Below are 23,106 nucleotides of genomic sequence, written 5' to 3'. Positions count from 1 at the left end.
ACAAAATGAATTATTATACTATTTAAGAGAGGTCAGCTGTGGCGGCATGAGGACTGATGTTTTGGGGAGGACCAGGTCGAAATCATCAACAGTCCACCGGGCAAATGCCCTGTATGCCTTATGGACAATGGATCCTCACAGCCTCCGTGCTTTAAAAAACCCACACGATGCATTAACTCTCATTCATCACAAGTTTTGTCCCCAAAGGCTGTCTGTCCTCCTCGAATAGACGCCACAACATTACAGCTGTCCCCAAACACCGTCTACAGCAGCCGTCATGTTGATTCACAGTCTGGCTGCGTGTGGCATTAATGCGTGTAGTGTCACTTGTTTTTGCATTCGCTCATTTGCAACCACACTCACTGTGCTGACAGTGGATGTTTGGATGTGTCTTCCATTGCGTGCAGGAGGATATTCATTGCAGGAAAAAGTGTGTTGACAGTGAGTGTTGTCATCTGGTAAACAGCGGAGTTGATTGCCAATGCTCAATCTTATGTCTTTGACAGTTTCAAATGCAGAACTTCTATTTATTTTTCACTCTGTGGCCAAGATTTAGACTTGTTTTCCAAACACAAGTGAAAGACAGCTTTTCAAACATTCAACCGTTGCTTTAATGAATGAATTCACCATTATGTCTACTGGAGCAGTGACAACAGTGTTGCTAATCTGTAGGCCTGTTTCAAAATGCATTTGCCTGACGACGGCGCTTGAAAGGTGAAAAAAAAAACATTAGGACATGTGTGTCCCCGGTTCTCGGAGACCTAGCTGGAGGCTGAATTGGAGCATTGCCAGCTCTGTGTGGGAAAACGACCTGTGGAGTGACGGGAGAGGGTGTGTGTAAAGTTGTCACGTCACCGGAGGAAATTCCCCATGCAGAGAGATGCAGAACGAAACTGACTGAAAGAGAACTGCGTGTTAACAAAATGAATATTTAAGAGAGGTCAGCTGTGGCGGCATGAGGACTGATGGCACTACGTTTAGGGGAGGACCAGGTCGAAATCATCAACAGTCCACCGGGCAAATGCCCTGTATGCCTAATGGCCAATGGAGCCTCACAGCCTCCGTGCTTGAAAAAAACAGCATGATGCATTAGCTCTCATTCATCACAAGTTTTGTCCCCGAAGGCTGTCTGTCCTCGTGTAGACGCCACAACATTACACACACCACACCGTCTACAGCAGCCGTCATGTTGATTCACAGTCTGGCTGCGTGTGGCATTAATGCGTGTAGTGTCACTTGTTTTTGCATTCACTCATTTGAAACCACACTCACAACGCTGACAGTGGATGTTTTGGATGTGTCTTCCATTGCGTACAGGAGGATATTCATTGCAGGAGAAAGTGTGTTGTGGGAATAAATTCCTCATTAGCCCTGATCAATATCATTAATTTCATCCGGAGGGCCCTCTAATACACTATGGGCATGTGCAACATTTCACCATCACAAGCTGAGGAAAGCTATAAAACAAACAAACAAACAAACAAAATAACAAACAAACAAACAAACAAAATAACAAACAAACATTCTCATATGTATTTGGGCTTTTGTGTAGATTGGATTGCTAATGATCAGATTCAGTAATTGCTTAAGAAACATCAATGTCATCCAGTTACTTGAACACATTAACACACACATGCTCTAAAGTTTACTTTCTTCACATTTACCTCATATAGTTAGGAAAGGTCATCAAATATGAAGCAAAAGAAATATGTACTTAAATAGATTAAAAAAATAAATAATCAATGATTGGAGTCAAATTAGAAGCGACGAGCAAGAATTCCAAAACACGACCCAATCTTTTCTAACCCAATCGACCAGATCTATATAATTTTCCATTTGACAGATCTACATGAAATAGTCAGATGTGAGATTAGACACAAAACACAAAAAACCCACCACAAAATGCTCTTTGTGTGTTTCCTCATTGAACACAACAGCTGTCTTGTCCCCATGCTGGAAGGGTGAACTCACTGACCCGTCTCTCTCTGCATCCTTGTTCCAGACTTGCCACAAGCTTTTTGGTGAGCCAGTTTGATCTGGAATTGCACTAGCTACAAAAGGCTCAAGACTTCTCCATTAATGTGTGTGTGTGTGTGTGTGTGTGTGTGTGTGTGTGTGTGTGTGTGTGTGTGTGTGTGCGCGCGCACGTGCGTGTGTGTGAGAGAGAGAGACACAGACAGACAGGCAGGCAGATGGGGAGAGAGAGAGAGAAAAAAAGTGTGTAAGAGAGCTTTTTCACCAGTCCCTGGCCTGCACACACACACATGCACATGCACACAAACACACACACACACACACACATACACACACACATACACACGCACACACACACACACACACACACACATACACACACACACACACACACACACATACACACACACATACACACGCACACACACGCACTCAAACACACTGGAAGTGTTCATTTTGTAATATTATTCTCTCATAACTGTGCTCTGGAATTATGCATGCAGGTAATTGCATTGTGCAAGAGGCTGCTTTAAAAACCTTTTTGGTTACACTGCGCAATGAAACATAAGTCCCTTTTTTAGTTAGACGGTGCTTTTTAGCTTTTTAGTGGTTTAAACTCTAGTCTATATTCATAGAATATTCATTCATGCATATTGCATTTCCACTCTCTCTCTCTCTTACAACCCTTCTGCTCGGGCCAGAGCTACTCTTGGACACTCTTAGACCCATTTGCATGTACTCCTGAAAAAAAAAACTGAGCGATTTTCCCACCTCTGTCCTTCTGCTATCATACCAACCATACTTGAAAGGTCGCCCTAGTAAAACTGGCCACTTCATAATAATGTCATTTCACCTGGCCACCTCCTCTTCCTCAGGTTATTTCTCTTTCCTGTTCTCTTCTCCCTCTTTTTCTCTGTGCTTCTTCTTCACAGTAAGATGTGATAGATAAGGTTATTTCTCTTTCCTGTTCTCTTCTCCCTCTTTTTCTCTGTGCTTCTTCTTCACAGTAAGATAAGATAAACTGTATTGTCTGTTCGCACAGAAATGTGTCTAGTATGACACTTCTCCACTTCAGTAATAACTAGATCCTCAGACACATGATCACATGAGCATCACAGTGCCCCACTCTTCTGGGATACTTGACAGTGTTTATTGCTCCCGGACTGCACTATGCTGCTATTTAATGACAGCCATTAAATATTTGATATCCTTCACTCCTTGTCCGCACTCCTCAATTTACCCATCTCTCTCCTCTCCTCTCCTCTCCACTCCTCACTTCTCTTCTCCTCTCCTCTCCTCTCCTCTCCTCTCCTCTCCTCTCCTCTCCTCTCCTCTCCTCTCCTCACTTCTCCTCTCCTGTCCTCACTTCTCCTATCCTCTCCTCTCTTCTCCTCTCCTCTCCCTCTCCTCTCCTCTCCTCTCCTCTCCTCTTCTCTCCTGTCCTCTCCTCTCCTCTCCTGTCCTCTCCTCTCCTTCCTCTCCTCTCCTCACCTCTCTCCTCTCCTTCCTCTCCTCTCCTCACCTCTCCTCTCCTGTCCTCTCCCTCCTCTCCTCTCCTCTCCTCTTCTTTTCTTTTTTTTCCTTTTTAAAAATATTTTCTTTCCTCTCCTCTCTCTCTCTCTCTTTGCTTGTGTTTTCAGTCTTTGCTATATGATGCTCAGAGTGAGGACCAATTTCATGTCAATATGAAAGACTGAGATGTGTAAACATGAAACACTCTTCCCTGGCAATATATATTTATCGACTACACAGACGCGTCAGGTTTTATGTGGCATGTAAACTTCAGTGTGTGGAGGTATCTGTCATGGTGATTGGAGGAAGGTTGTGGAGGGGAATGTCTTTATGTGGGAGATGAGTGTTTAAAAGCACTATTGCCTGGCGAGACACCCCAATCAGCACGCTACAATTCCCAGAACATCGAGGCCTGTCACGGAGCAATTTAGAGACACCATTTTCCACTTCGTTCCAAAAATATTATGGACATTTGAACATTTTAGGCATTACTTTTATTGACTCACTTCAACCGAGCCGACTAAACACTTGCATATCACACACGCAGTCACTCTATCTGTACTGCTCTGTACAGGGTTGGCCAGGTCCTGTGTGTGTGTGAATGTGTGTGTGTGTTTGAGTGTGTGTGTGTGTTTGAGTGTGTGTGTGTGTATGTGTGTGTGCGTGCGTGCGTGTGTGCGTGCGTGTTGCCCAGTGGCCACTGTTATCTCTCCAGGGTCTTCATCTCATTATGCACAGTATCTCACACCGCTGACTCTATACTCTACCTCTCATGTCTTCCTTCTCCTCTCTACCTCTACCTCTCATGTCTTTCTTCTCCTCTCTCCCTCTACCTCTCATATCTTCCTTCTCCTCTCTCCCTCTACCTCTCATATATTCCTTCCTTCTCCTCTCTCCCTCTACCTCTCATATATTCCGTCCTTCTCCTCTCTCCCTCTACCTCTCATATATTCCTTCCTTCTCCTCTCTCCCTCTACCTCTCATATATTCCTTCCTTCTCCTCTCTACCTCCACCTCTCATATATTCCTTCCTTCTCCTCTCTACCTCTACCTCTCATATATTCCGTCCTTCTCCTCTCTACCTATCATGTCTTCCTTCCCTCTCCTACTCTCCCCCTAGCATATTGTCTTCTCTCTCTTCTCCTCTCTACCTCTACCTCTCATATATTCCTTCCCCTCTCTATCTCTCATGTCTTCCTTTCTTCTCCTCATCTCTCCCTCTACCTCTCATGTCTTTCTTTCTTCTCCTCATCTCTCCCTCTACCTCTCATGTCTTTCTTTCTTCTCCTCATCTCTCCCTCTACCTCTCATGTCTTCCTTTCAGATCCTCCTCTCTTCCCTTGACATCTTGTCTCTGCCTCTTTCTTCTCTTTCTTCTCCTCCTCTCCCTCTACCTCTCATATCTTCCTTCCAGATCCTCCTCTCCCCTAGTGTCTCGTCTTCTCTCTCTGCCTCTTTCTTCTCTTTCTTCTCCTCTCTCCCTCTACCTCTCATGTCTTCTTCCCTTCTCCTCCTCCCCCCTTAGCATCTTGTCTTTCTTCTTTTGGCCTTCATGGCCTATTATTTTCCTTCCTTCTCCTCCTCCTTTCCTAGGATCTTGTATTCTCTCTCTGCCTCTTTCTTCTCTCTCTCTATCTCTCTCCCTCCTCTCCTCTCTTATTTTGTGATGGTCTTTTATTTTCCTTCCTACTCGTCTTCTCCTTGGATCTTGACACGGTCCATTGGATCAGTCCGGTCTCTGTCGTTATTGTCAAGTTGTTATAAAGTAACCCACAGTAAGTTATACATAGGGCGTATAACGTAATATGATACTGATTCATCATTATCCTCATTTCTCCTTTCTCTCCCCCCCATCTCTCTCTCTCTCTCTCTCCATTTACCTCCACCACACCTACATTCCCCTTATCTCTGCTCCCTTTCCTCCCTCTCTCATATTCCCATTCCTCTCTGTCTCTCTCTCTCTCTCTCTCTCTCTCTGTCTGTCTGTCACTCTCTCCATTTGCCTCCTCTACACCTACATTTCCCTTATCTCTATTCCCTTTCCTCCCTCTCTCATGTCCCCATTCCTCTCTGTATCTCCTGTCATGTTCCCAGTTGCCAGTTCTGCTGTTTGCTGTGTGTCGTCCTTGATGTGTCACTAAGTGCTGCCTCCTCTCTCTCTCAGCTGCGACATTTTCTTCCTTCGCTCTGTCTCTTTTCTTCTATCCCTCTCTTTCTTTTCTCTCCTTCCCAGCTGTTACCGCAATGTCTCATCCGAATCGTTTTTTTTTCCTCTCCCTTTCTCACTCTCTGTTGTTACCCACCACCCCACCTTCCGCCCTTTCTCTCTCTCCGTTGTTTGCACTCCACCTTCGTCCATCTCTCTTTTTCTGTCTCTTCCTTCCCTCTGTATTAGTCAGGTTGTTTACATAACTCCCAGGTTCAGGCATCACAATTTACACGTAACTCCTACAGCAATGCTAGTATGAGAAGACTCGACTCGACTCGACTCGACTCGACTCGACTCTTCTCGACTCTTCTCTTCTCTTCTCTTCTCTTCTCTTCTCTTCTCTTCTCTTCTCTTCTCTTCTCTTCTCTTCTCTTCTCTTCTCTTCTCTTCTCTTCTCTCCTCCCTTCCTTTATTATTTGGTTTCTCCCCTGCACCTAATTTTCACCCTTGCTCATCATTTCTTCTTTTCTCCTCTCCTCCCCTTTTGGCTGCTCCCTTTCTCTCTCCCCTCACCCCCTGTCCTCTCTTTTCTCAACTCATGTCCTCTATTTTCACACACCCTTTTATCTGTAGAAATCTGACTGCCTGGAGCAGAGGGACAAGGGAAAGCGATGAAGGACAGGAACAGAGAAAGATAAACAGAGAGAGAGAGAGAGAGAGAGAGAGAGAGAGAGAGAGAGAGAGAGAGAGAGAGAGAGAGAGAGAGAGAGAGAGAGAGAGAGAGAGACAGAAAGACAGACAGACAGACAGACAGACAGACAGACTGATATAAATATCAAAAGGGCAGAGGAAGGGAGAGGGAAGATGAAGAGAGAGAGATGAGTAACACAGAGTAAAGGGGCAGCGAAGAGAGAAAGAGCGAAAAGAAAGGAGAGGTGGGTGGAGAGAGAGATAGAGAGGGAGAGGGGGAGAGAGAGGCAGGAATGGAGAGGTGGGTGGAGAGAGAGACAGGCAACTGAAATAAACCTCTCTCTCTAGTGGCAGAGGGCTCCAGCTCAGCCAACCATGAAGGTTACAGCAGCTCACCATTTACTTCTATTCATGTATTTATTCACTTATTTATTTATTTATTTAGGCTATTTATTTATTAATTTATTCTTTTTACCCATGCTGGAGCAGATTGTGCAAAACCCACTATCATGCAGTTTGCATTGCGGACCAACTTTTCGGTTGGCAAACGCTAAGATCTGTGGCGTGAACCTGACAGTCGGTTTGCGATTAGGTGCGGGGAATGGGCACCGTTGCGGCTCTCAGGTGGCCTGACTGCGCCATAAGTGGAGCCTGTGTGATGTAGGAGTGCATAGGTTCAGTACAGCAGAACTTCTAGGCTGAGAGTAGACATAATTACAATAGTGCATGCATGTCCCAGTTGGGAGCATACTGAAGAGCCAGAGCTTAAGCACAGCCCATTTTGCAGTCTAGAAACACACAGAGGACCTTGTAAGACAAGTGGAGCTTATTTGGGATTCTATGAGTGTATAGGTTCAGTGCAGTAGAACACCTAGGCTGACAGCAGACAGCCCTTAGAGTGAGATTATGTTCATGATTAATGTGCTTGACATCTGGAGTACGCATTGCTCAGTTTTATACTGTAAGGTAGCCCTCAAAAGAACACATTCATTTTTCACATATTTGGCGAGAGCCCAGTCAAATTCAGGCCACAGTGAAAATAAACATGGCCTTCAAATTGCGTCAGTGCACTAAATTCACAAAAGGTAAACTGAAAACAATAGAGTAAATAGCTTAAAGGTCACCCGTCCATAGCATCAGCATGTGATTTTTATGTGGAACACTGTTTTAAAATAACTTCCAATAATGTTCCAAGGGATCATTTTCACATGATGTCCTTCAATTAAAATGAATTTGAAGCTGGACAAAGAACATCTGGTGGCAAAGACATTAACTTAATCTCCACTGTTTTCTCAAAAAAACAACTAGTCATTTTTCCTGATTTGCTTCAAAATTGAAATTGTTTGACATGATTGCAAAAAAGGCTGAGTCTTTGTACCACAACCAGGGACGTAGCAGCAAATTGTGGGCCCTATGTAAAATTAGCTCCAATGCACCCCCCAGCCACATATCTACATATCTACTGTATCAGACCAGGCTTGTACGAAATTCCGAATGGAAAGAATTTCAATTGAAAGTAATGCCATAATACGAACACTAGGTGGTGGTGTTCAATGTACTTTCAATGGGTGGTGTAGATTAAATTCAAAGAAATTCAAGGTAATGGCACCACCTAGTGTTCATATTATGGCATTATTTTGAATTGAAATTCTTTCCAATCGGAATTTTGTACAAGCCTGTATCAGACACTGTGTGGCCCCCATATAGTACTACATGTGGCCCTGGTAACTCAGTCGCACTTTACCCCCCTGTACGACACCCATGACCACAGCCAACCACAGCCTACCTCACCCCCTAGAATAGCTGCCGTGAACTACTCAGCTCTTGCATGGACAATAATTAAAACTTATTATGAATCTACATACAGTATCTACTGTATCATACACTGTGTGGGCCCCCATATATAGTACTACATGTGGCCCTGGTAACTCAGTCACACTTTACCCCAATGTACGACACCCCTGACCACAGACTATTCCTTGTTGCTTCCTGGCACATTGTCTGTCCTATAATGAGCCCATATTCTCATATAATAATGTTCTGGCTCGTACAGCAATACCGCTTTACCACAAGAGCTTAGCCAGACCTACACCGGTGAAGGACAGCAACAAAAGGCCGTAATTGTACATAATTGTACATTTCATGACCAAATGTGCACTCACATGTCTGCTACTAGAATGGTTTGGAATAATTGTTGCCCATTATATAATCAACTGTGTTTTTTGGAAGTGTGTGTTTTTACAAGCTCTCTGTTTTAATGGGTGACAAGAGTGTAACACTCTCCCACAGACCAGGACGGGGTTTGTTTGCTCAGGAGTCTGTGGGTATTTCTCAAAACAGAATGTGCATTCCAATATGTGACCTTGCGTCCTCCACATGTGCTTGTGGCCTCGCCCAACCTTCTGGCCTCACCTCCGTGGAGAAAACAATAAAGTTTCCCGCTGTCAGCCTAACCACAAGAACTTTTGAGGGACTGTTCTTCATTCACCATCCCAATTGCAAATGAGAAAAAGACTACAATTGAGCTTTTGCAAGACATTGAAATATAATTCTGTTGTCAGTGATGTCATCATGACATATTACTTCCTGGTACGAGGAGACAAGCACAAGTGGAGGAGGCAAGGTTGGATATTGGAACGCACACTGTATCAGTCTTTTTGATAGGCATGCACGCACCACTTGAGATCCATTTGTGCTGGGTCGAGGCTATTTGACATGCAGATGGAGGGTATCCGCTGACCTCAAGGAGTAGGCCAGTGGCTTTAATGTCTGTTGAAACCAGTGTTGCATTGATTTCATACAGTACTTCCACATTAGCACAGAGAATACTATCTCTGACATTAGTGGGCAGTGCGCACGCACGCACGCACGCACGCACGCACGCACGCACGCACGCACGCACGCACGCACGCACGCACGCACGCACGCACGCACGCACGCACGCACTTTCATCCAAAGCCAGATCCATATCCACTCTGGTCCTGCCTAATGATTTCCAGTGTGTCCAAGGCCAGTGGCTAATCTGTTTACATATGGAGGGAGAGCGATCTCTGGGGTGTGGTGGTGGTTGATGTGGGAAGTGTGTGTGTGTGTGTGTTAGAGAGAGAGAGAGAGGAGATACGAGAGAGACGAGAGAGAGAGAGGAGAGAGTAGAGGGGAGATGAGAGAGAGAGAGAGAGGAGATAGAGAGAGGGGAGATGAGAGAGAGAGAGAGAGAGAGAGAGAGAGAGAGAGAGAGAGAGAGAGAGAGAGAGAGAGAAAGAGAGAGATCTATGCTGTGGTGTTGCTGGTGGTAGCGATAAAGAAAGAAATGCTCTTATTGCCAGCAGAGAGAAATGAGAAGAGTTTGTGGCCATGACCAAATTAACTTAGCGCTGTTTCAGGTCTATTTATTTGTGCGTGTGTGTATGTGATTGCATGTGTACATATAATCCAGGTTGGCTGTGGACTGTGTGTGTGTGTGTGTGTGTGTGTGTGTGTGTGTGTGTGTGTGTGTGTGTGTGTGTGTGTGTGTGTGTGTGTGTGCGTGTGTGTGTGTTTGAAAGTCGCTTTGGTTATAAAGCGTCTGCCAAATGCAATGTAATGTAATGTAATGTGTGTGTGTGTGTGTGTGTGTGTGTGTGTGTGTGTGTGTGTGTCTGTGTGTCTGTGTGTCTGTGTTTGTGTTTTCCAGGTCGTCCATGCCTCTGATAGATTTGCGTTTCATTTTATTCCCCTCTAATCCCACTTAAGACACAAGAAGCTCTGCTTATTTATTCCTCTGGTTATTTATTTGTTTGGTTGCTTATTCATTTATTTTAAGGTGTCTGGGGTAAGCACTTGTATTTATTTTTCCGAGATGTTTTTGCCTCACCTTCGCTGGTCCATTTAACCACTTCATCCATCTTTGCTCTCCTCATTTCTCTCTCCTGCAATTACTCGATCGCTCTCTCGCTCTCTTGCTAATGCCTAATAATTAGTTTGCTGGTAAATTAGATGATACACAACAGTAAGAAGGAGGGGGAGTGTAACTAAATCGTCCTGCCGCTTACTCATCTTCAATCAGCATTGAAAATGGACACCTCTATCATTATGGGAAACAATGACATTGACGAACAGACAATGACACACAGCAAGAGATTTAGGTGTTTTTCAAACATGTTTTTTTCTAAACAAAATCTCACCCCCTCTTTGGGAGGTCTAGCGAGACACACACCAGGGGTGAACTGGTTACGCATTTTTCTAAAAAAGGGTTCTATGTTTCTATGTTCTATGTTTTTTGAAAAAAGGGTCCCAAGCTCCCCGGTTGAGGGGAACATAGGACAAGGGGAACATTGGGATGACCCGGGATGATAACGCCATAATGGTGCGTATTGGTTTTGTGCTTGTAAAGCAAGTATGTGCAGTCAGTCAGACGCTGTGATATGCGTAATTTAAGGATAACAGTATAACACGTTATTTTTGCACAGACAAAGCAAGAATTCGACCAAAATCTGCATCTGTTATTTCTGTAAGAGAGAGGGTAAATAGAAAATGGTCCTCAATTAATTTCCAATAGAGATTAACCTATGGGCATATTAGGCCTATGGGCACGACACAGCTCAATTTTAAAGCAAAAAAGTGCCAGCCATGTCGCTTTATGTCAAGCTGTAGGCCTAGTAGAAAACCGGCGGTGGAAAGCAGCCTTAAGTCAATCAAATGAATAGGACCTCCTGAAGCATGTTAGTATAAAGACATTCAGACTCATTGAAGATCACATTTTAGCACATCATTCAGTGTTCATTTTTTAAAACAGGTGTTGTTTTGCATATGAAAAGCTGGAGTTGGATTACATTCTGCATTTCTGTTATGCGAGTGTATAAAATGGAAATAGCCTTCCATTCATTTTCAATAGAGATACAGTATCTACATATTTGTGTAAAATGAGTGAACAGAGAGCTTCCCAGTTGGCATGTGTTTTGGCATACATTTCTTTGCAACTCACAACTCAGGGGGGAAATCTACTTACACAATGTCATGTTGCTTTGGAAAATGACAATACCATATTTAACATATATTTTGAACTCTGTGTTTGGTTTGATGCATAACCAACCCTGGGTGCTGTATAAGGTAAGCCAGAAAGAGTCAGAACAATATGTCCAAATGTCTTTAAGCAGAAGTTATTGTGACGCCCCTAGAGGGCGTTGTGTCCCCCTGGTCCTACCCGTTGTGTTTGCTCCCTGCAGGTGCGCTGAATTCTGTGATGCCAATTGCCACTGATTGTCTGCGGCCGCCATTGAGAGTAAATAGAATGGAGGCCAAAATTCTATTTCATTGTTGAAGCCAAGTTGGAGCCAAGGTTGGACCCAAAAAGACCAAAAAATGGCCAAATCCCATTCATTCCTATGAGAGACATAAAACCCTGTATCTCCCTTAAATGCCACTCCAGGGGGATCATTTTTCGCTCAACTAGTAGGTCCCCTTGCTCTCCAACTTACCAGGGTGCTGATTTTTTGTGGTGATGTTTTATTTTAGAGAGATATTAAAAGTTAAATTGACCAATGAGCATCAGAACATGGTTTGATTGACCGTTAGAAGTCTTGTTGTTGTCCAATCAGCACCTGCGTTTGGCGTTGCTAAGGTGGAATGTAAGTTGGAATGTTCCCAAATCTGGCTTCAAAGCGTTGAATGGCAAATAGCGTTGATTTGGCGTCCATTCTATTTACTGTCAATGGCGGCCGCTCATTCGTTGGAAGGGCTCACCTGATCCCTTTAACACGCAGCTTAACACAGAGCTTGAGACTTTGTCGAAACCTGGGTTGCTTGCCCCTCGTGGGCCTTAAGACCCACACTGCTCCTTCTGTTGTCTCTGGTTAATTTGTTGGTGCGCGTGTTTGATTTGGCTGCATTGCATATGTGAAGTTGGTGCATTGTTTGGACTCTAATCCATTGTAAAATAAACATGACCAAAGATTTGTATATCTGACTCCGTCCTCCTTTATGTTATCTCTCTTTTTGAGCGTTACAGTAATCCATATAAACTGTGGAAAGGCCTGATCTCACTACAGCAACTACAGTAACTGTTACAAAACAACACTCAAACCCGATGATGCTTTAGAAGTGCGTTCTATTTCTGGAATTCAAATGACTTTTCTCATTTAGAGTCATTACCACCCTCTGGATCCTGAAACCACAACGACTCTCCCACTTACACCTTGATGGGTGACCCTTCTGTCACCTAACGAGGGGAGAGGTCTGCAGCTCTCCCATTTACACCTTGATAGGTGTCCTTCTGTCACCTGACGAGGGGAGAGGTCTACAGCTCTCCCATTTACACCTTCATCACTGAGACCCTTTTGTCAACTAACGAGCGGAGTTGTCTACAGCTCTCCCATTTACAACTTGATGGGTGAGACCCTCTGTCACCTAAGGAGGGCAGTGGTGTACAGCTCCACCTCTACTAGTGGCCCAGAGATAAAGCTCCTGGCTCTCTACCATCAGGTCAGAACTGCAGAAGACTTGGCTAAAAAGAGGAATCGTCCTGAAGTTGCAAACAATAGTTCTGCTGGCTACAACTTGGATCATTTGACTACCAAAACCTGGATGAATGAGAATCTTCATAGACACTCATCACCACTCGAGATGAACATGAATGACATAAAGGGAGAGGACATCTATGACTTTCTACCAGAGCATTTGTCTACAAAATATAATGGTACCTGTACATCAATTTGCAAGGAAGAACCGCTTTTGTCTCATGAAATTAAAGGAGGGGAGAAGTCTCATAATATGCAATTTAGTGGTGATGAGAACACTACTACAATGCAGCCATCAACTCCATCACAACATACAATACCTCTGAAGATGATTAAAGAAGAAGACATTTATGATTTCCTCCCAGAGTATTGGTACAGAACAAAGGAGGAAGATAATGAAATTGACACACCGTACATGAAAGAAGAAGCCCTGGATATGAAAAGGGAAACAGAGTCTTCTCGAATGGAATACAATGGAGATGTGGCCCCAATAGGTAAGTTGTATTACAAAACAATTTTAACATAAATATTAAGTTGTGTGCAAATTTGCAAAATAAATAGGTTGGTGTTTACCTCTGAGGTTTTTGTCATTGTTTTGCCTTAAATATAAAGTAGCCTATATGATATGACACAAGCCTCTGCTTCACTGAACATGTCAATGCATAGGTTGCAAGTATTGGAAAACATTATTATATACATTTGAAGGAATTCCCATATCGCCAATGTCCAGCAGAAACATCAATCTCCACTATTACTGTTTATTTATATTTGATCATTTACATTCGTTCTTTATTCGTTATACAATATGAATCAGTCCTACTCGTCAGTCTTGGTGAGTATATATGTATGATACGTCATTTAATTACCAGCTTAAATGTTTAAATTGTCATTTATTTAGAAAAAAAGCTATTTAAAAAAGGTGCAGATGCAAGGTGGAGATGTAAGGTTTCTGCTGGGCTGCAACAGTATTTATTAGTATTTACCATCTCTGAAATTGATGATGTAGGCAGTAACTGACTTGTTGTGGAGTTAAGTAATTTGTTTGTATTTACTCCGTTTGTGTACTCAGGTGAACATCAGACAGCTCATACTTGCACAGACCAAAACCAGTGTGCCACATGTGAAAAAAGCTTTGGAACAAAACACGACTTATCGAAGCACCGGAGAACCCATGTACCGGGAAATCCATGGGAATGTGCCACATGTGGAAAAGGATTTAAACGAAATGGTGCCCTCATCAGGCACCAGAGAACCCATACTGGAGAAAAGCCTTATCTGTGCACTACATGTGGAAAAGGCTTTGCAGTGAAATGCAGCCTCACCACCCATCAGAGAACCCATACTGGAGACAAACCATATCAGTGTGCCATATGTGGAGCAGCCTTTTCACAACGCATCACTTTAGTTCACCACCAGAGAATCCATACTAGAGAAAGGCCTTATCAGTGTGCTACATGTGGGAAATGCTTTGCACAGAAAGCTAATCTCAACAGTCATCAGATAACCCATACTGCAGAAAAGCCCTATCTGTGCACTACATGTGGAAAAGCCTTTGCAGTCAAATGCAGCCTCATCACCCATCAGAGAACCCATACTGGAGAAAGGCCTCACCAGTGTGCCACATGTGGAAAAGGCTTTAATGAGAAAGGTGGCCTCACCAGGCATCAGAGCACCCATACTGGAGAAAAGCCTTATCTTTGCACTACATGTGGAAAGGGCTTTGCAGTGAAATGGAACCTCATCACCCATCAGAGAACCCATACTGGAGAAAGGCCTTACCAGTGTGCCACATGTGGAAAAGGCTTTAATGAGAAAGGTGGCCTCACCAGGCATCAGACAACCCATACTGTGGAAAGACCATACCAGTGTACTACATGTGGAAAATGCTTTAAAACGAAAGGCATCCTCATTACTCATCAGACAACCCATTCTTAGACAAACCATATCAATGCTCAACATGTGGAGCTGCCTTTCGAAAACCCACCTCTTTAGCTGTTCACCACAGAACCCATACTGGAGAAAGCCCTTATCAGTGTGCTACGTATGGGAAATGCTTTGCACGAAAAGGTCACCTCACCGTTCACCAGAGAACCCATAGTGGGGAAAGGCCTTACCAGTGTTCTACATGTGGGAAATGCTTTTCAAAGAAAGCTAACCTCAACAGGCATCAGAAAATCCACATTGACAACAGCAATGCTCAACATGTGGAGCTGCCTTTCGAAAACCCACCTCTTTAACTGTTCACCACAGAACCCATACTGGAGAAAGCCCTTATCAGTGTGCTACGTATGGGAAATGCTTTGCAAATAAATCTAACCTCAACAGTCATCAGAAAATCCACATTGACAACAGCTAACACTGGTGCACAAGACCTGCATTACTCTGAAGAACAGTTACAGAACATCTGTTGGTTGAGAAATATTTCTGGTGACACAATGATTTAATTAGTACAAACACTGGTTCACTTATGCCTCTTTTCCACTGCCGGTTTTCTGGTAGGCCTACAGCTCGACACAGCGCCACTCGGCCGCTACTTTTTGCTTGACGATTAAGCTGTGTCGTGCCTATTCGAAAAGCAAAAAATGGCAGACAAGTCACGCTGTGTCACTGTAGGCCTACCAGAAATAATGGCAGAGGAAAAGAGGCAATAGAGTACTATGCACCCTGCCTCTTTCTCAACTGGGATAGCTTTTGACTGGGATAGTTAGCAATTAGCCGCAGGAGTATCTTTTGCCTAGCGAACAATGGCTTCATATATATTTGTTTTAAATATTTCTGGTTATTTCAGTGGTGCAAATGGTTCATATAATTATAAACTATGAGTCTCTCTTGACTGGGACATAAGCTACCAATTAAGCCGCAGAAGGGTCTTTACAAATCCTCTGGGACAAAAACTCTACGCATTGTAAGTGCACCTAAGATGTGTATCATAGACACTCTAGATCCTCTTGCTGGCATGTATGTTCAATGCATAGATGGCTAGTTAACAGACAACTACAGGGCCCAGAAGAAAAAGACGTTACTGTAGATAGATCAAATGCGTATGTCACAGGGGTGACTATGTCAAGTGGGGGAGGGAACCACGATATTGGACGCTTGCAACACACGAGTAAACAGACATGGCGGCCCCCTATGAGTTGCCGTGGAGGTGTGTGCGCAATCAGATGAATGGCGACAGGTGTGGAGATGAGGGGAGACGTACGATTGGAGCTCACTGGGGAGGCCAACATGTATATGTCAGTTTCGAGACACAGACAGGGAAGCGGCTTGGAGAAGAAGACGCAGCAGACGGAGGAGGCATACGCAGCCGGTGTCCGGACAGGGCCAGAATGTGAGATGGAACCGGGACTCTTGACGATCCTAGGGATCGAGGCGGCCTGGAGCTCGAAGGAAGAGTCGGACGGCATAGTGCCCGAATGAAGTCCGTGACCTGAGCCCAGGGGTTTCTGCGAAGTCGGAGATGGAGGGGTGAGATCACTCACCCCTCAATGAGTTAAGTTCACGTTCGTTACCGGGTCACCGTGGTTATGCCCGTGATGCCCCCCGCTTGGATGTGCTGCGCGCTCTCTCTCTCTCTCCCCCCCCCCCCCCCCCCCCCTTCTCTCTCTCTCCCCCCCCCCCCCCCCCTCTCTCTCTCTCTCTCTCTCTCTGGGTCCTGCTGTGACAGAGATGTTTCTTATTTTTAACAGTAGTCTAGTCAGTTAATACAGTGGGATCGCTACTCTTGTTTGGTTTAGTGTGCTGTGCCATTTTGTGTGCCTTGTTTCCCTTCTTAAGCATGATGTGTGAAACACTTAATGTGTGGATTGATTCACGAATAATTGTAGTCCCCCGAGTAGTGACCCCCTGTTTGGCTGATTAGCTTATTCTAGTAACCTGCTAGCTCTGCTCGTAAACACAAACACTGGCTAGTGACTTCTCCCCACCTGTTCCCCCAGCCACGCCCAGGTTGAGGAGTCCAGACGAGAACCTGACGTTGCCTGCGACCCGACCCGACGCTGCAGGCCACACGAAGATGAACTTGGGGTTTGTGGGAAATTGAGTTGGGACTATTTTAGAGAAAGGACTGATGCAGAATTGGACACTTCTGACATGGGTGCATGGAAAAATAAATACGGTTAAAACTGGATTCTGGTTATCTGGTGTGTCTGTGTGTGTGCAGTATGTTCCTCAGGGTAGCTGGTAGTAAAAAGGGGGTACCGGTACGCCCCCTACCTGTGACACGTACCTACATAAGAGGTTTACCCTTGAGAGATAGAATTAGGGGAAAAATAATCTTCTAATGTTATTCAATTGGCTTGCACCTATTCACTTACCCATCTATAAAGGCATTGCAAATAATGTAACTATTCAGATGCCAAAACATAGTTGATGCAGAAACCCTGGCATCAGGAATGCACAGAGGGATAGTTAAAGGAAAACACTAGATATTTGTGCAGAGGAACCTTTGGGGGACATTGGACTCTGGTAAGCATTCGTAGGAAATGTATTGGATGCCAGGTTAACACAAGAGACCTGATATGCACAAAGTGTACCTATGGGAGAGGGGATATATAAAACATGCTCCTAATTAATTTTACGAATCATCTTCTGTTCTTGCTCAACTGGATTGCATGTATTCAATCTATCATTCATTATTGCATTCTACTGTAAATATCTTCTTACAGTAACCATTATGCTATTATTGTGAAACATGACCTCCTTGTACTCTAATGACATAAATGATTCAGTGGGAAGCAAACATCTATTAGAGAAAATAGAAACCGTTGGCTGTATTGTATCTAAGTGCTTTGGTTAAGTCCAACAACTCAAGGCAAGCATACAAACACACACATATGCACACACATATGCACACACACACACACACACACACACACACACACACACACACACACACACACACACACACACACACACACACACACACACACACACACACACACACAGTAGTCAGCAGTAGTCATGCAGCAATAGTCAATCAGACCAGAGTGTATGACCAAGTAAGACCTCATTTTCTTGTGGGCCTTAAAGCATTTCAGCGATACAGCAATTTCCTCAATGTATTCCCCCTCTTGTGTGTGTGTGTGTGTGTGTGTGTGTGTGTGTGTGTGTGTGTGTGTGTGTGTGTGTGTGTGTGTGTGTGTGTGTGTGTGTGTGTGCGCGTGCGTGCGTATGTTTGTGTGTGCTCTACTGGCCAGTGCAGGTTATTGAGTTCACTGTGTAATAGGACCCCAGATTGCACAATCTGCTGAGAGCGAAAGTTTTTTTTTTATTGGTTCCCAGAGGGAAGGAGAAAAATGGTGAGGGGAGAAGAAACATGAGCATAGAGAGAAAAGAAAATGATGATGACAGTAGAGAGAAGGAAATAAAGAAAAATGATGAGAACGAGAGTAAGAGAGAGGGATTGAAAGAGTGGGAACATGTGAGGTAGAGAGGAAGAATGGGGCGAGAGGGCTAAAGAAAGAAAGAAAGAAAGAAGTGAGATTAGTTTTTAGTCTCCTATGACATTTCATTAGAGCGAAGCAGGCCTATTCGCAACACAGAGACAAACACTCCATCCTTTATGCATATATAGAGATTTTTTTGTTTTATTTTATATAAAACTGCACACACCATAAAAATTACATGTACAAAACTATAAGATTTTGGAATTGAGATATGTACAAATACAAAAGAAAAGAAAACTAACAAATCAAACTGAAGCCAAACATGAGTGATCCAGAACCATATGGATATGGAAGTTCGGAATTGGGTTGTTTACTGAATTACGCTTGTGTTGTGCTCAGAGTTGGGCCAGCTGCACAGTAAATTCTGCAGTGCTCATTTAACACTTAGAGAGTTGATTTGGCATCATTTGGACTTAAATGAACTCTTTAAGTGTTGAATTAACACCGCAACATTTACTGTGTGGCTGCATCTCATGTTTTCTATTCCTTTTTCTTCCAGTCTCCTGTTTTCCATATCTGTGCATCGGTGCTGTCTGACAGGCAGAGTCCACATTTGTGGGTTGTTTGGGGGTTGTTTGGGGGTTGTGTAGGGGTTGGTTGTGTTCAGAATGAGGGTTGGAGGGTTGTGCTATTGGGGGATTGGAATGTTGAAGTTTGGGGTGTGGATGGGGGGGGGTGTATTTGTTTTCAGAGGGAGGGTTGGAGGGTCTTAGTGGATTGACAGAGTCCAAGTTTGGGAGTTGTTTTGTAGGTTGTTTGGGGGTTGTTTGTTTTCAGAAAGAGGGTTGGAGTGGGATGTGGGAATTTGGGATTGGGATTGTGATACCGTCTGAAAGGCAGAGTGCAAGTTTGCGGGTTGTTTGAGGGTTTTTTGTTTTCAGGAGGGTTGGAGGGTGTTGTTGTATTGGGGGATTGGGATGTTGGAGTTTGGGGTGGGGATGGGATTGTTTGTTTTCAGAGGGAGGGTTGGAGGGGCATGGTGGATTGGCAGAGTCCACGTTTTTGGGTTGTTTCGAATTTGTTTGGAGGTTGTTTGATTTCAGAAGGAGAGTTGGAGGGGGTTTCTGGATTGGGGTGTGGAAGTGTGGGGTGGAGATGGGATGGGGGAAGGATTGGGGGATTAAGATGTGAGAGTTTGGGGTGGGGATGGAGGTTGCTTGATTTCAGAAGGGTTGGAGGGGGTTGTTGGATTGTGATGTGGGAGTTTTGGGTGGGGATGGTGAAGACAATGGTGGTGGCGGTTTTTGTCTAAAGAGGATTGTTGTAGGACGATTTTATGGTTTGGGTTGAATTGTGAGGGGTTTTGGAGTGAACGTGAAGTAGCAGGTGGAAAAAGTTTGTGGTTTGATAGCGGGGCTGGAGAGGATTATGGGATCTCATTTGAGGGGGAGGCTGTGGAGAAGATGCTATAGACCAGTGTTTCTCAAACATTTTCAGACCGTGGACCACTTTGTCTCTCCAAAAATGTTAAGGGACCACCTTAACTAAATTGACAGTTGATGCATACTAATTTGACACTGCTTATTTCGATGCTGGTCACTTATGTTTTATCCACATTTCAAGCCTGTCTTATTGTGGTGAAAATATGACTACAGCTATGTTTAGCTTTGTGATAATGTTACAACTCTAGCCTACTGCTAGCTTGTCTTGGAAAAGTAGAAATCCCCTCGCGGACCGCCTGAGTCCTGTCGCGGACCACCATTGGTCCCCGGACCACACTTTGAGAATCACTGCTATAGAACTAGTGGGAGGCGGAATCCATCTGGAGGTAATTTGGGTGCAAGGGAGATTGAGAGTTTGAGTGGGGATGAAGGCTGCGGTATGTTTGGGGTGACAGCGACGCTGGGATTATGGCTGCATTCCAATATGCAGACTTCCGTCCTAGACTTGTGCTTGTGACCTCACATTTTGCTGACGCCCCGCCACCGTGGACAAAGCAATAAAGTTTCCCCACTGTCAGCCTGGCCACAACAATTTTTCATTCACCATCCCTATTGCAAATGAGGAAATAACATTAGAATTGTACTTTGGCAAGATATTGAATACATTTTCTGTCTGGTGTTAATTTAGAGCCCTGGTTATTAGGGTTTGTTCGAGCGGGGGGCACTGGGATGAAGCAATTGATTGCGCTGTGGAGCTGCGTGTTAAAGTTAATTTGGGATTCACCTGGGATTTATTTTGCAGCGGTAAAGTGTTTTGTGTGTTTTGTTTGGGAAGGAGGTGATGGGATGAAAGTGGATTAGAATGTAGAGATTTGGGAGACAACTGTAGATGGTTGTTAGGGTTTCTTTGGGAGAAGGGTACTGGGGTGGAGGAGACGTAGGGGGTAGAAAATGTGCCCTACAAAGCAAAAAGGCAGTAACTGCGCAGAGCTCCAAACTGACTCAGTTGACTTTATAATGATAGTCCAATCCAGGAAAAAGTGTTTTTTGGGAGATTATTGACATGTGACAGTTTTGTTACTTTATATTGCCACCTTTTTTGATGATCTATCATTTAATTGAACTTTAGACTTTGATATACGTATATGGCATTTAAGTCATAGTAACTCATTTTAAACAGCAATGCAGTTACTGCCTTTCTGCTTTGTGGAGCTGGATGTAGCGCTGATCTGTATTAAGTTCATCTGGTTTTCAGCTGGGATTCTTTTCACTGTGGTGAAGTGTTATGTGGTTTTGTTTGGGACGAAAGTGGATTAGAATGTAGAGATTTGGGAGGTGACTGTAGGTGGTTGTTAGGGTTCCTTTGGGAGAAGGGAACTGGGGTGGAGGAGAAGTAGGGGGTAGAAATGTGGAGCTGGATGTAGATTTGTTCTGGAAGAAAACTTCATCAGGACTTCATCAGGAGTTCAGGTCGCAGTGGACAGTCCCTCACAGCAGTCGAGTGGAAGTTGGGCTGATTGGGTAAAGTATTGGGCAAACCTGCAGAAAGAAAGAGAGAGACAGAAAGAAAGAAAGACAGAAATAAATAAATAAAGAAAGAAAGAAAGAAAGAAAGAAAGTAGGACGGAAGGCAGAAGGGAAGACAAGAAGGAAGAAAAGAAGGAAGACAAAGAAAAGAAACAAAAACATTAGCAACGTTAGAAGAAATCAGAACAAACAACAGATCTCACCAAAGTCACTGTTACGGTAAGTGAAAGCCTATATGTGCAAAACAGGGTTGTACCCTGTTAAAGCTCAAGTATCATTTTCCCATTTTCCCAAAACAGGGTTATACCTGTTAAAGATCAAGTATCATTTTCCCAAGGATTTAGTCAATGTTATTAATATGTTGGGCAGGGCAGTATCCAATCAATTCCTTTATCAATGTTAGGAATCAATGTTCTAAATTGGTGCATGCATCATTGCTGTGGATCAATGGCTTTTGGAAAGCAGTGTTAAAAGTGGAGAGGCAAAGGCTAATTTGCCAATATTGCTATATTTGGACCATGCTCCCCTTTGTGAAATACTTTATAATATATTGGGATTCAGTGAAAGACACATCATTTTTGCCTCAACATTATCTTACTAGTTTTATCCCTCCCAACAACAAACGTATCCATAAAAAACTATTGCATTGAGAAAAGCCAGTAAGAAAAACATTGCCGACCAAAACTGGATATTTGTAGCCTGGTAAACCAGCGCCACGCCGAAATTTCAGCTGCGAGTGGGTCTGGCCTCGGATCTGAGAACGTTTTGAACACTGTGCCCTGAGTCTGGCGAAACCAATCACAACGCAGAGATTTGTTTTGAATCAAAGCGGGATGGGTTTTGAGGGAGTGAAGACGAAGCTCGCAACACCGTTGGGAAAGCACATCAACGGCAAAGATCGCTGATTGGTCAGAGCGCCGGCAATGTTTGAAAAAACAACAGGTTGTTCTCATCAACAATCTTCGGAGGTATCGTTCATCGGGGCCAGACTAGATTACTCCGGTCTCACATTTAGGCTGGTTTATCAGGCTAGGATATTTGGGCAATTTCACACTAACACTCTCCTTCTCACTCACGTCAGCCAGTGTGTGTGTATGTATGTGTGTGCGTGCACGCCCGTGCGTCCATTTGTGTTTGTGTGTTTGTTTGCAGTGAGAGCGGCATATTTAATTGGCTGGGTGAATTGGCCTGTGTCTCTGTCTGGCCAGATCTCAGAGGAGAGAATTGGAACACGACAGGCAGAGCCAATTCAGGCCACAGCAGCTCGAGACTCTGATAGGACCTCAGAGAGAGGGATGGAGAGAGGGATGAAGAGAGTCAAACAAGGGAAGCAGAGGACATCAGAGAGAGGGATGAAGAGAGAGGAAGATAGTCAAACAAGGGAAGGAGAGAAAATCAGAGAACAGGATGGAGAGAGGGATGAAAAAAGAGAAATAGAGTCAAAACAGGGAAGCCGAGGACATCAGAGAGAGAGAGAGAGAGAGAGAGAGAGGGGGAGAGAGAGAGAGAGAGAGAGAGAGAGAGAGAGAGAGAGAGAGAGAGAGAGAGAGAGAGAGAGAGAGAGAGGTGGAGGCAGAGACAATAAGACAGAAAGATGCCGCTGTAGAGAGAGGATAAACAGGAATGGAACTAGAAAAACATATGGGACCAGACCTGAAGAAATAAATAACAAAACCAGACACTCTTCAAAGTACCCTTAAATCTATCTGACAAACACAGGGTATAAAAAGCTGATTCCTAGTATTCAGGGCAAAGTGAAGACTGCTTCTCTCTCTCTCTCTCTCTCTCTCTCTCTCTCTCTCTCACACACACACACACACACACACACACACACACACACACATGCACACAAGCGTGTATGTACGTGCACCCCCCCCCCCCAACACACACGCACACACACACAGTGGAGATGAGCAGAGACTACTGGCCAT

The 23,106-nt window shown here is 44.1% G+C and overlaps 1 protein-coding gene across 1 annotated transcript in view; it reads right to left on the bottom strand.

Moving 5' to 3' along the window:
- Nucleotides 1-16,698: 16,698 nt before the first annotated feature.
- The window catches only part of zgc:172282 (leucine-rich repeat and fibronectin type III domain-containing protein 1-like protein), an 88,334-nt gene continuing 81,926 nt past the window's right edge, over nt 16,699-23,106 (bottom strand). Inside the window, exon 5 of the mRNA XM_063204698.1 lies at nt 16,699-16,817. Within this exon, the coding sequence (XP_063060768.1) occupies nt 16,699-16,817 (119 nt within the window). The remainder of the gene's footprint in view (nt 16,818-23,106) is intronic.

This window comes from Engraulis encrasicolus, chromosome 8 (genome assembly GCF_034702125.1).
Source record: "Engraulis encrasicolus isolate BLACKSEA-1 chromosome 8, IST_EnEncr_1.0, whole genome shotgun sequence".
Classification (NCBI taxonomy): domain Eukaryota; kingdom Metazoa; phylum Chordata; class Actinopteri; order Clupeiformes; family Engraulidae; genus Engraulis; species Engraulis encrasicolus.
This window is presented reverse-complemented; position numbering and strand designations above follow the sequence as displayed.